Source organism: Rousettus aegyptiacus, unplaced genomic scaffold, assembly GCF_014176215.1.
Source record: "Rousettus aegyptiacus isolate mRouAeg1 unplaced genomic scaffold, mRouAeg1.p scaffold_m13_p_4, whole genome shotgun sequence".
NCBI lineage: Eukaryota > Metazoa > Chordata > Mammalia > Chiroptera > Pteropodidae > Rousettus > Rousettus aegyptiacus.
Genome location: NW_023416307.1, coordinates 92,571,090 through 92,584,920, shown reverse-complemented (window position 1 = coordinate 92,584,920; position 13,831 = coordinate 92,571,090). Strand labels below are relative to the sequence as shown.

Sequence of the window (13,831 nt, the reverse complement as noted above, 5' to 3'; positions counted from 1 at the left end):
TCAGTGCTCTTCTGTTTGATTTTACTGAAATTTATTTTCTCACCAAGTAATTTCATTCAGAATTAAAAGCAGTGAGCCACTTTTTACCAATTGCTGGCACTGTTTAGAAAATGAGGAGGCAAGCTTCCTAGTGTTATGGGGTTTACACTGCAGAAGAGGACTCAAGTTGGTCATACTTCCTCTCTAATAAGAAGAGGCTGGCAGAGAGGGAGGAAAGTGAACTTGGGTTAGCGTTCACAGATTCATACCAAATTAAAGGGTAAAGAAAGGCATATAGGTAAAAACAACTGAAAAATATTTTTAAAAAAGGAAAGGAAAAAAATTAAAACCCCCAAAAAAAGAAATCCTGGAAAATGTACTAGAAAGGAAAAGAGCAGTTAGCAATTAAAGTACAATTTAGAGAAGAAAAATTAAGAAAACTAAGCTTGAGTAGGTGGAATAATTAAGTTGGAGTAAAGTCGAGATCAGCAGAACTAAGAACTATAAGGAATAAGGTACTACAGGAAATAATTGGTTCAAGTGAGCAAACAATATATCTGTTTTAATTATTAATGTGGGGTTTTTATAGATTTTAAATTCACAGTTATAAGTTTAAGCCAGTTTTTAATTATTTAATTTTGCCTCTGTAAAATTTTCTCTTGGACCTGAAACATGAATAAATTTATGCTTTTACTTTAAGAGCATAGAAAACGTAGCTTCATCAGTGCTTGGAAAGTCTGTCTTTGTTAATTGGCCTCATCTTGAAGAAGCTAGAGTTGTTGGTATATCCGATGGAGAAACCAAGTAAGATATGATTTATAATTTTTAAAATTTATATTACGTTGCCTATTTGATGTTTTTTGATACATTTTAACTGATATAATTACTGTAAAAAATATTTAGACTCTATAGTGAAAATGAAAGTCCTCTAATCATACTACTTGAAGTTCATCCACTATTGACAGTTTGTTATATATCCCTTGAGATATTTTAGATGAATATATTATTTTTTCCTTTTGCCTTCTTTTCCTTTTAATAGCTTAGAAGTTCTATATCCTAATTCTTTTTTACCAGTTATCCTTATATTATCTAGCAAATATATTTCTCTTAATGATAAGAATGAATAGCATATATATATAACCTTTACCATGCCCATCCCAGACTTCATTTAAATAATAAATTAATTTTTAAAAAATAATTTAACATTTTATTCAAGTTCACAATCATTTTATTAATGATTATTTAGACAAATTATTCTTTGTCATCTGTTATCTTAATTTCATGTAAATGTGGTCTGATTTCTTGTTCTTTGTTATTTGCATGTGTCTAGAATTTTGTACAGTAATTTTTTTTTTTCCAGAGAAAATGAAATGAAGGGATGTTAGGTTTTCTGAATTATTATATGTCCAAAAGATCTTTGTTGTTTGCTTCACATACAGGTTTAGAATTTTAGAGGCCTAGTTATTTTTCCTCAGATTTCTGCAAACATACCTTAATTGTGTTTTGTCATGTAATTTTCTTGATGTGAAGTAAATACCAGTATATTTTTTCCTTTGTGGGTATCTGCTTCCTTGTATGAAATTGTGAGGATTTTTTTTAATCATCAGAATTTAATTTCACTGCCTTTTTGATGAAGTTTATTTTATCATTCTTTTCCTTTTATGGATCATACTTATAGTCTAAGAACGCTTCACCTAGCCCTAGGTCCCTAAGATTTTCTCCTATATTTTCTTCAAAAAGGTTTATGGTTTTACCTCCTACTTTTACATTTAAACCCATGATTCATTGTGAATTAATTTTTACATAAGCATAAGGTTTAGGTCAAGGTTAATATATTTGCCTATGAATATTAAATTGCCCCAGCATTATTTGTTGAAAAGACTATCCTTCCTTCATTAGATTACTTTCACACCCTTGTCAAAAAGCACATTTATGTGGGTCTCCTTCCTAGTTCTTCTTTCTTTTCCATTGACCTGTTTTTTATGCTAGTACCACACTGTCTTGTTACTGTAGCTATATAAGAAGTCTTAATCTTAAAGTGATTCCTTCTACCTTATTTTTATTTTTCAAAATTGTTTTAGCTATTTTTGGTCCTTTGTCTTTCCATATAAATTTTAGAACAAGTTGTTCTATATTTATAAAAACTATGGAGAAATTTTTATAAGAATTGTATTAAATCTATAGATTAATTTGGGGAAATTGGCATCTTTATTATGTTGAGTCTTATGATCCAAATGGACCCATTCATCAGTGATTTATTATTCAGCATACAGATCCTGTACATGTTTTGTTAGATTTATACCTAAGTATTTAAATTATTTTGGAGCAATGATAGATGGTATAATATTTTAAATTTGAATTTCCCCAGCTACAATTGATTTCTGTATGTTGATTTTATATCCTAGGACCTGGTTGAACTTATTTCCCTGCCTTTTTTCTTAAAGAGTTCAAACCAGTTCTTCTGTAGAATTCTGGATTTATCTGGTCATTTCTTCTTAGTGTCATTTAAGTTGGTCCTCTATCCCACATATTTCCTGTAAACTAGAGTTAGGATAGTGGCTTATAGAATCAAGTTAAACTTTTTAAGCAAAAATACTTTATTGAATTTGAGAGTATTTAATCTTTATATTTTTGTTATATATTTAGTTTCTTAAAAGAGAAAGAATAGTAATTTGTTTTTAAATTTTTAAATATTTTACAAAGTCTTGTTCTGGAATTTATATTAGTTTTTTAAAATGAGGCTTTTTTTTTTTTTTCTGCTATTATATGATGTAGAAACCTTTTCACTTTGAAGACTTACTCTGCTAGAACTGTAAATTAAACCACAGATTTTGGGGTAACATAATTTTTATTTTAATTTTTAAGATTTTACTTGGAAGAACCTCCAGGAACACAGAAGCTTTATCTGGGAAGAACTGCTCCTCCATGTAAAGTGGTCCTTCTTGGAGACAAAGAACAATCTAACTGGATAAAAGAAGTACAAGGAATTTCAGAATAGTGAGTGTCATAAAAAGTATTTAATATCTAGAACTGGAATGTGATTTAATGTACTTATTCTCCAACTTATTTCCCGCTTAACATAGTGATCACTCTGAATACTGACTACATCTTCATTTTATGTTCTTAAGAAAGTAATAAGTTATAGTTTAAAATAGTATCTGGTTAGCGGTGGTTATAGTCTTGCCCAGTTCATCACTAAAATACCACATGATGTAGAAAAAAGAAAAAAAAAAGAAAAGAAACAACATGATCACTCAATACTGAGAATAACAATTAATAAGTTGTTGCCTGAATTCAAAAGTTATTTTTAATAACCGTAAAGCCATTAAATTTCTTGACCATAATGAAAATAATGATAATAGAAAGGAAAACTGTCCCTTTTTCTTCACCTTCTCCCCTTCCTTCCCTATACCCAAACCCCATAGGCCCCTGAATTTAGAAATGCAAGGTCTACCAACCAAAATATTAAGAATCTGACCCTCCTCTGAATGCTAATTTTCAGGGTCACCAGAGCTCTTTGTGTTGCATGACCCCACCTTCACAGTACCTCTATTCATCCAAACACTAGGATTTTCTAAACTAAAACAGAATAATAGAGATTGGCAGTGGCACATGAAATGGTGTTTTAAATGTATATCCATCAGCCTTCCTGTTTAAACTGTAATAGCATCCATTGAAAATTGGGGAATTCAAGGAGACATCTCTTCTATAATTTTGGAGTTCATACCAGACTTTAATATCCTTATTCAAAGATTAATAAAAAAATCTAAAAAGACTATAAAAAACCATCTACCATAAAAGGAGATAAGCGTAGCTCTCAGGGGATAGAGGTAAAGTATATTTTTGCCTCCCAACGATGTAAGTCAGATACCCCTGTTATAGCTCATATTGTTCTGAATTTTCTTATATAGCACATTAACAAAATTCTAATAATAAATTTGATCACCTTAATAACTCTTCCTCCATAAGGGTAGGGAACACATCTGTTTTTGTCACCATTCTATTCTTATTCCTTGGCTGGTGCCTAGGCACTCAGTAAATATTCGTTTTAATGAAATAGAGATTCTTTTAGTTAAGACTCTTTTAATTGAAAATAAAACCCTCACTCAAAATACTATGAGTTTAGTCATTTGTTCACATATATTCAACAATTATTTATTGATACCTGCTAAGTACAGTAGTTGGCACTGTAGACGTCATAGTAAATAAAAATCCCCATTCCCTATACTCATGAAACTTATGGCTGGTAGATGGGAGATGGACATTAATGTCTTGTGTGATTTTTTTTGATCAAACTGAGCAATGATATTGCTCCAAAGGAGAATGCTCTGAAACTGCTAATAGAGGGATTTGACCTAGAGAGGGAGGAATTTACCTTAGTCAGAGAAAACTTTCCTGAGGAAATTTGACTAAATTGGTATCTGAATGTGGAGTAGGAGTTAAGCAAAGAGTGAAAAAGAAGCATGTTTTAGGATGAGGGAAGAGTTACATATAAAGTCCCAGTGGCAAGAGGAAAAGCAGTATGTATAATGCTAATGATAGTGGCCAATGTGACTAGAGTATTCAAATCAAGAAGCAACCCTATTGAGGAAGATGAGACAACAAAGGAAAAAGAGCTAACAGGTATTAGAAAAGCCAGGAGATTTACATGTCACATAATGTAAATTGAAGAAAAAGAGTGTTTCAAAAATAAAGGGAATAAGCCACGTAAAATGTTATGAAGAGATTAAGCAAGAGCTATTTTGACTAAGTAATAAGTCCGAAAGCCAGATTAGGGTGGCTAGAGGAATGATTGAGAGTAACAGAAACAGCAACACAGTACGAATAAACAACTTCTTTAAAAGTTTAGTTTTGAAGGAAACCAAAAGCTCTTGACCCTTTATCTTAAAATATTCTTTTCCATTTAGACGTGCTAGATGTTCTGTGATGGCAGCAAAATACAAAGGGAACAATCAAGGCAGCAGACTGCTGAAATTGATAATAATGTATGCTGGTTCACAGAAGAGAATGATTTCTAGTACTTGCCAGTTCAGGATCTCTTGTTTAAACTTGTCAGCAAAGAAGAGTAAATAGGGCTATGTGGATTCATGAGCACTCAACATTTATTTATTCTGACCACCATTCTCTTAAGACTGCTTTTCTTTACCTCCCTCATATCATCTCACATTTTGTCTTCTCCTCCCACACCTCTCAAACTGTTCAAAAATCTGCCTTCCAAGATGAAATTCGTAAGACCACTGTTGCTCGGCCCCTGCGGGTTTACTTTATTTCTTTGTGACTTTACACATTATGTCAGTAGAATGAGGTGATGATCTCATGGCTCTGACGAGTAGGAATAATGCTTATACAGACCATTCTTTGCTCTGAGACTCCTACAGCAAGAATTTGGAACTTATTACCTATCTCACTTATAGCCATGTATCTCATTAACCAACACATGTTCTTGGTTTTCTGTGAACATAACACTTCAAATATATGAGTACCACATTATGTGATTTTATTTTTAGGAACCCTTTAACTATGCACATATGATATGTCTGATAAATTTCTGTATTCCTGTGTAACAGATTTCCTTTCTGATGAAACTACCATTAAGAGACAGTGGAAGGATATAGCATTGAATGGAATTGGTTTTTGGTTTATTCAGGGAAATTTGATCATGTATTAAAACAAATAAGAAGAGAGGCGCAATATTCAAAAGAGAAAAATTAATGTATTTGAAGATGGATTTTTAAAGAAAATGAAGGTTGGCTCCTCTATTTTAACAGGATATAACGAAACTGTAGGTTGGCTTGTGTGTTTGGCATGGGGAAGATGAGGCACTCTCATCTGATGCCTTCTGTTTTCTTTCTGAAGTAGATGTTGAGTTAGCTATTGAGAATGATGTGAGGGAAAGACAGGTTGTTCTTAAGTTTGAGTAGAATGAGGAAGGTTTGAAAATAGTCCTTGGGGAAAATAGAAAAATATCAATTGATCAGAAAAACATGGTAAAATTATAGGTAGTACTGAGGGCCCTTTTTGAAGTTGAAGGTCAAGAATTTATAATGTAACAATTGCTCTGTCTTTTGATAGTAGTGTTTATCCTATCAGTCACAGGCCTAGAAAAAGCAGATCATTAGATTTTAACCAGCACTGGATTTTGCCAGATGGGTGCAATGGAAAGACAAAGAGGCAAGGAAGTTTATGTTACTAGCAGAAATGTTACTGAAATGGTGGACAATGGAATCTAAATGGAATAGAAAGAGAAATGAAGAAAGTAGAGGATTAATCGTTTGGGAGAAAGTAGAAGGATCAGTGGACTGGAGATCCCAAATTAAGTTGAATAAGGGTCATAAAGTGATTGAACAAGCTAGTTGAATGGAGAAGTTTTTAAACAATAAAATGTTTGAGTTAGTGATCTTGGAGGTGAAGCCATTATATGGGTGATGTCATAGCCAAGGAAATAGGTGACTAAAGTGGAATGGAAGAGAATGTTAGCAGAGATAAGGGAGTTGTATAACTACTGTGGTTTGGGGTAGATCAGGTATGTAAACATTGAAGTCACAAAATAGTAGGGTAATTTACTATTAGGGATTTAGATATCACACTGGGTTGTAATGAGAACACCAACACCGCCTCTTAGCCCTGAAGTACATAGTATGAAAACAAACATTGAAAGGCTACTGCCCGAGACACAGGAAAGTGATGATACCTTCACTTAAGAAGGTAGATAATGAAGATATAATGAACTGAAATGGTTAGAAATTGAAGAAGAAAAGAAAACTGGAAGAAGGGAGCAAGGAAATACTTTATGGGATGTTATGGAGAAAATGATGCATTTAGAGGAAAATTTCGAAAAGAGTGCCAAAACCCTGTATTTCGAATTAAAAAAAAATAAGAAAATAGGGTTATCAAAAGATTGGTGATAAACACAGAAATCATTAATATAATTTTCAAATATTCTCATTTTACATATGATAAAGTTACAAGATAATTTGTTTATAATTTAGAAATTAAGAGAAGTCTGAAGTGTTTTTTTTTTTATTTAATTCAAAAGTAACAATAGAAATTGTAAAGCAAGATTTCTAACTTGCAAATGACTGGCAAGAAAAAAATCAAATGAAAGAAAGAAGACAGAAGGTAGAAAGAAAAGCAAAACAAAACATAGCTTAGGAAGCCCGAAAAGATAAATGCAATAAGATGACAGAAAGATGACCAAACTAAGAACTGTATCATTAAATCTAAGTGGCTTTTGTTCCTTAATTAAATACAGAAACACATATATCACCACCATTATTATCCAACTGTAGCTGACTACAAGAAGTATACCTAAAACCAAAATTAGTAAGATCTAAAAATCCCTCACCATTATAGTTTTCAAGAAGTACAGTTTTATATTTATATTACAACCTTTTACAATTACATATTTGGTTCTGCTCAGTCTCCTTAAAGAACACATTGTTAAATATACTTGGAAAATTCAAATGGAAAGAAAGCGGGAGTTACAGTATTAAAAATCAGACAAAATTGAATTGAAGGCCAAAGAGTAATTGGGGAAAAGGTAACTATTTACAGAAAGTTTATTTCACAGTGTAGCTAGACCAAAGATAAAACCTTATGCACAGAAAAACATAGTTGACATATATTTCTATTTGGTGGATTTTGAAATACTTTTTTTCATTTTTAACATCTCTGAACTTAAAATGTGTTCTACAGTGTAGTTTAATTCGTGGACGCTTTTTCTTGCTCAACAGAACATAAAATAATGATATATCTACAATCAATGATGTCTTAAAATCTGCAAGAAAAACTGAAGCTAATTAAAGAACACCATAATTTGGAGAGACTGAGTTTTCTGTCAGATCTAGTAATCAAAAAACAAATGCACAAAAAAAGGATCTAAGCAATATAATCATTCGATTTAATAGTAATGAATTAGATTCTGCAGCTCATGTAAGTTACTAAGAAAATGCAAGAAATTTTAAAACTGTGGAGAGACTAGAATACAGACTACAACAATGACCCCAAAGCAATATAAGTATAAAGTAAAAGCAAAAATAAATAGATAAAAATCTACCTATCACTTGGGGATTTAAAAGTATTGTCCTAAATAACTGTTTTGGGTTTTTTTTTTTTAATAGAAAGTTTTTATCGAAGTATACATATGAGAAAAATATATGTACCAATCATAAATATATTAATAAATTTTCACATGCATAACCAGAATACAAGTCAAGATATAGAACCAAAAGAAAATTGTGTCAATCCCCCAAAGCCCTTTAGACCAAACCCTTCCAGCCATTACCATCCTCTTCTTTCCCACAAGGGTAATTGTTTTGATTTATAACCCTGGAGATTAGTTTTACCTATTGTTTGAATGTTACATAATTGATTCAGATGTATTCTTTTTGAACCTGACTTCTTTTGCTCAATACTGTGATTTTAATATTCATCTGTGTTGTTATATACAGTTATAGTTCATTCTTTTTCACTAATGATAGTATTATATTGTATGAAAACAGTACAATTTATCCATTCTTTTGTGGATAGACATTTGAGTTATTCATTTGAGTTATTCGTTTGTGGCTTTTGGTAAATGTATGCATTTCTATTAGGTATGTATCCAGGAGTAGAATTACTGCCTCATAGGATAGGCTTAAACTCAGATTTATTAGATACCACTAAAAAGATTTGCAAAGTGATTGCATCAATCTACATTCTAACAGCAGTTTATAAGAATTTCTGGTTATCTCTACCCTTATCAATACTTATTATTATTGTCTTCCATTTTAGCCATTCTGATATAGTGGTATCTCATTTTGGTTTAATTTCCATTTTCCTCATGATTAATAAAGTTAAACATCCTTTCATGTTCATTAGCCATTTGAATATGCTCTTTTGTGAAATGCTTGTTCAGTTATTTTGCCCTTTTTTTTGATCGAGTTTATTACCTTTCTTTTATTTGTAGTTTTTTGTATTAACTTGTGCTATCATGCTCAATTTCAGGGAAAAGCCTTAAATGATTCACTGTTAAATATGATCATTACTGTAGAGTTTTTTTTAAATATTTTTTATCAGATTAAGGAAATTTCCTTCCATTCCTAGTTGGTTAAGAGTTTTTGATCATTAATTGGTGTTGGTTTTATCAGTTTTTTCCCTTCATCTGTAAAAATGATATTTTCTTCCTTTTTTTCTGTTTGAATTTCAAATATTTTTCAGCCCTTGAATTCCTAGAATAAATCCCATTTGATTGTGATATATTATCCTTTTTATATATAATTTAATTTAATTTATTTAATTTTGTTTAGGATTTTTGCATTTACTTTCATGAGAGACGTGGGGCCTTAATTTCCCTTTCTTGTAATGCCCTTGTCTACTATTGGTATCAAGATTACTGACTTAGTAAGTTTTGAGTGAAAGTAGTAGAAAAAAATCCCACTGAATTTTTAGAAAATGGAACCAGAATGTTACATTTCAAAAATTTGTTGGAAAACTTGTTTCTGGCTAAGATGACATGGCTTATTTCAGACCAACCCTACCATCAATAACAGCATCATATAAGTATAAGCTGCTATGAAAAAAATAAATATATAATAATGTTAATTAACATATACTATATATAACTATATAATATATATTATATAATACATATATAAACACATATACAGAAATTAAAATTATGATTATTATTATGAGCTCACTAGAGGGTCTGAATAGTAATATGGGTATACTAAAAATTGAATCAGTGAGGTTAAATGTCAAGCTGAGGATTCCTTCAGTACAAAAGCACAGTGAGATGAAAAGAGTATAGTCAGAATTTCTAATATCTATCTGATAAGAATTCTAGACAGAAAAAAATGGAAAGAAGATAAGAAAATACCCTCAGATGAAGAATTATTCCTTTGAGGTCAGGGGTCAACAAACTTTTTCTGTAAAGGCAAGATAGTAAATATTTTAGCCTTTGTAGACCTTACAAAGGTCTACAGAGTGATTGCATCATCACGAATACTGAACTCTGCCATTATAGCACGAAAGCACTCATAAACAGTAAATAAATGAGTGACTATGTTCCAATAAATTTTTGTTTACAAGAATAGGAAGCAGTCTGAATTCGTCCCATGGCCATAGTTTGAAAAGGCCCACCGAATGCCCCTGTCAGCCTTTTTCTGTCTCTGAATTTACCTATTCTGAGTGTTTCATATAAATGGAATCATATAATATGTGACCTTTTGTGTCTGGCTTCTTTCATTTAGCATGTTTTTGAAGTTCATACACATTGTAGTATGTATCAGTACTTATTTATTTTTGTGGCTGAATGTTCCATTTTATGGAACCTTTTGTTTATCCATTTATCAGCTGGACATTTGGATGGTTGTGCCTTTTTACTGTTGTGTGTAGTGCTTCTATAAGCATTTATCTATAAATATTTGATTGAGTACCTGTTTCTAATTCTTTAGGTATATACCTAGAAGTAGAATTGCTGGACTATACGGCAAGTTTATGTTTAACTTTTTGAGGAACTACGAGACTGTTTGCCACAGTGTCTGCACCATTTTACATTCCCACCAGCAACATAGAAGTGTTCCAGTTTCTCTACATCCTTTCCAACACTTGTTTTCACTTTTTTGTTGTTGTTATAGCCTTCTTGTGGGTAAAATCAGAGGAGTTTCTTACAGCTCAATGAGTTCTCATGTAATCTCACAGACATTGGGAGAGGTATCCACAGAGTGGATGCCAAAGCAGAGGGTCTTAAGTCAGGCACTCAGAACTATTTGCATGTTTATTTAAAGTTTGTTTAACCCATTTCCTACTTAGAAAAATGTACAGCTTGCTGCCAGCATAACTTAATTTTACGTAAACACATTCTTTGAAGCTGAAGCAAATCTAACTCATTTTCAATTTGAAAATAAAATATAAAAACCATTCTTGGAGTTAATTCTAAGCAGAACTTGTCTCTCATCCTAATGTAACAGAAATGTATACATAAATCAAATTTATCATATGAATCTTTGGCCAACAACTGTTCGAGAATGATGTTAACGTCATATGTAGGAGTACTACATTTTCTAGGATTTGACATTTTCAGTGATCGAGAATTACTATATTTTGTAAATGGAAATACCACTACTAAAAACAGAATGCTATAAATCAGCGGTCCCCGAACTTTTTGGCACCAAGGACCAGAGCTTCTATGAGAATCTAATGCCTGATGATCTGAGGTGGCGCTGAGGCGGTGATACTAGTGCTGAGAAGTGACTGCAAATACAGATGAAGCTTTGCTTGCTCACCAGCTGCTCATCTCCTGCTGTGAGGCCCAGTTCCTAATAGGCCTAGGGGCTGGGGAACTCTGCTATAAACAGAATGTCATTTGTTTCCAAAGACTATAGATATACTAGAGCGATCCAAAAATAATAATGAAAAACCAAGATATTTCATGGCAGACTTTGGGGGTAAGGTTAGGACTGTAATCTGCAAGTTATTTGGGGTAAAAGCTGCAGCTGCAAGCACCACCAGCAGGTATTCATAGGGCAAATGGGAAATGGGTTAAGTACTTGATTATGAACTGGTTGGATGATAATTATCATGTAGAACATATACACACTCATACTTGTCAATATTTCTTTTTATTCTTTCTTTTAGCTACCTGAGAAGAAAAGGAATAATAATAAATGAAACATCTGTAGTTGTATATGCTCAGTTACTCACAGGTCATAAATATCAAATAAATCAAAATGGTGAAGTTCATCTAGAGAAACAATGGTCAAAACAGGTTCTTCCTTTCGTTTATCAAACTATTGTCAAGGTAAGTCTTCCATCAGACCTCAGTTTTATCCTAATTTACGCTATTGCACACTATATAAAGAAAAGACTGTAATCATGTTAATAGAAGACTGATGCAGCATTGTATAATGGAGATTATTTAATATAAGTTACAAAATACTGCAGTCTTTAGAAGAACTGTTACATGCTCAGATTCTCACTCTGTGATTAGGAACTTGTCTTTTTCATTTACTTATTTTTTAACTTAATCTCTAAAAGAAAAGTCCCAGCATTAACATACATCTTGTATTTTTAGATTTTTATTCTCCAAAAATCATTTACGTTAAAGTATGTAGTGATCCTGTAATTTTGGGTAAAAAGTATACAGTAGTGACTCAGAGCACAGATGCCTAAGTTGACTTTTTAGCTGTATAAATTTGGGCAATATTCACCCCTTTTCTGTGACTTAGTTTCTGTGACTTAGGCTAATAGTGGTCTCTGCCACAGAGGATTATCTTAAGGATTAAATGAACTGATAAATTTGTGAAGTACCTAGGAGTATCTAGCATATAAGAAGTCAGTAAATTTTAGCAGCTAGTACTGTTATGTAGAAAATCTTTACATTTGACATTTGCAGACAATATAGTCGTATTCTCATAGGAAAAAACTTGACGTGCAATCTATGAAAGTTTTGACTGTGATGATTTACTTTTGTATTTCATTCTGTGTAGGACATCCGAGCTTTTGACTCCCGTTTCTCCAGTATCAAAACATTGGATGACTTGTTTCCTCCTAGAAGTATGGTCTTTATGCTGGGAACCCCCTATTATGGCTGTACTGGAGAAGTTAGTTCCTGTTACTATTATTATTTGAATTTCTTTCTGGTTTGAAGTTAATACAGTTCTCTAACTTCTCTTCATTTAGGTGTAAAATAAAATGTAATAACGAAAGGGAAAAATAAGAGAAAATTTATTCATCTAACTAATGAACGCAGTATTTGACTATGTACCTTCAATCTTAGCAGGTTAGGGTAAAGAAGTGGGAGAAAAAGTAATTCATATCCTGATCTCTTTTTTAGTAGTTTGTTTATTGTGGCGATATGGATGAAGCAATTCTATAATTATTTTGGATGTATTATTGGGTTGATGAATTTGTAAATGTATTGCTGTTTTGTGGAACTCAAGTTCTCACGTGGAAAATGTACATGCAGATTTGGAATGGGAGAATGCAAGAAAGAATCTGTGGGGACATATTAGGATTGGGGGTAAAAATATAAAACTCATGATTTCTAAAATAAACATATATGTGTGTGTATATATGTATATAGGCACCTGTATTTGGGGTGTGTATGTGTGTGTGTGTGTGTGTATGCATGTGTGTGTATGTGTGTGTGTATATATATCTGTATGTATGTATGTATGTATGTATGTATGTATAAATATATATATATATGAATGCATATATGCCCATACAGACACATATTTTCTAGCTCTATTTTTGAAAAGGATAAGACTCAAAAACACCCTGATAGCAATGAACATATGTAATGCCTATATCTCAACCTCTGTACTCCACTAAATACTGCACTCCACTAAAAAGAACAGGGATTCTCAGAGAAATGGCTGATTACAGGGCTAGGGCAGAGTAGGTACAAGATGTGCATGGAAACTCTTGTTATGCTAGAAAGTTAAGAAGTGCTCAAAAGAATAATGGAAGCATATCACATTAACACAAGAACCAGGGTGAAGAGGCTTCTAATGGTCAAATCTGGGACAGTTTGAGTATCAAAATATAAAGTACAGTAATGAACCACGAGAGAGGACAAGGTTGGAATTCATGATTCTGTAGTGATAATAAGTAGATAAATGGGGAAGGGAAGACCTCTTGCTTTTAGAATTATGTCAAGTGTGAATATGGAGAGAGTGCTGGAGGTGGAAAATCATCATTTTATGACCATTATTGTAAAGATGGACTCAGGCAACAGTCTTCATTGGAAGCTAAATCTAGGGAAAGTTTTTGATCAGGAATAGGATGTTTTCATGGTCTTAGAAAGTGTCTCCCCAATAAACTGTTTATTAGTTGCAAGAGAAACAAACACTGTAATTGTACAGTG

At 32.3% G+C, this 13,831-nt stretch overlaps 1 protein-coding gene across 2 annotated transcripts in view; it reads left to right on the top strand.

Moving 5' to 3' along the window:
* XRN1 (5'-3' exoribonuclease 1) overlaps positions 1–13,831 on the top strand; it is a 116,722-nt gene that overhangs the window by 45,019 nt on the left and 57,872 nt on the right. For both annotated transcript variants that reach the window (XM_036219716.1, XM_036219717.1), the window contains exons 19-22: positions 680–783; positions 2,845–2,976; positions 11,599–11,761; positions 12,450–12,563. In XM_036219716.1, coding sequence (XP_036075609.1) covers positions 680–783; positions 2,845–2,976; positions 11,599–11,761; positions 12,450–12,563 — 513 coding nt within the window. The remainder of the gene's footprint in view (positions 1–679; positions 784–2,844; positions 2,977–11,598; positions 11,762–12,449; positions 12,564–13,831) is intronic.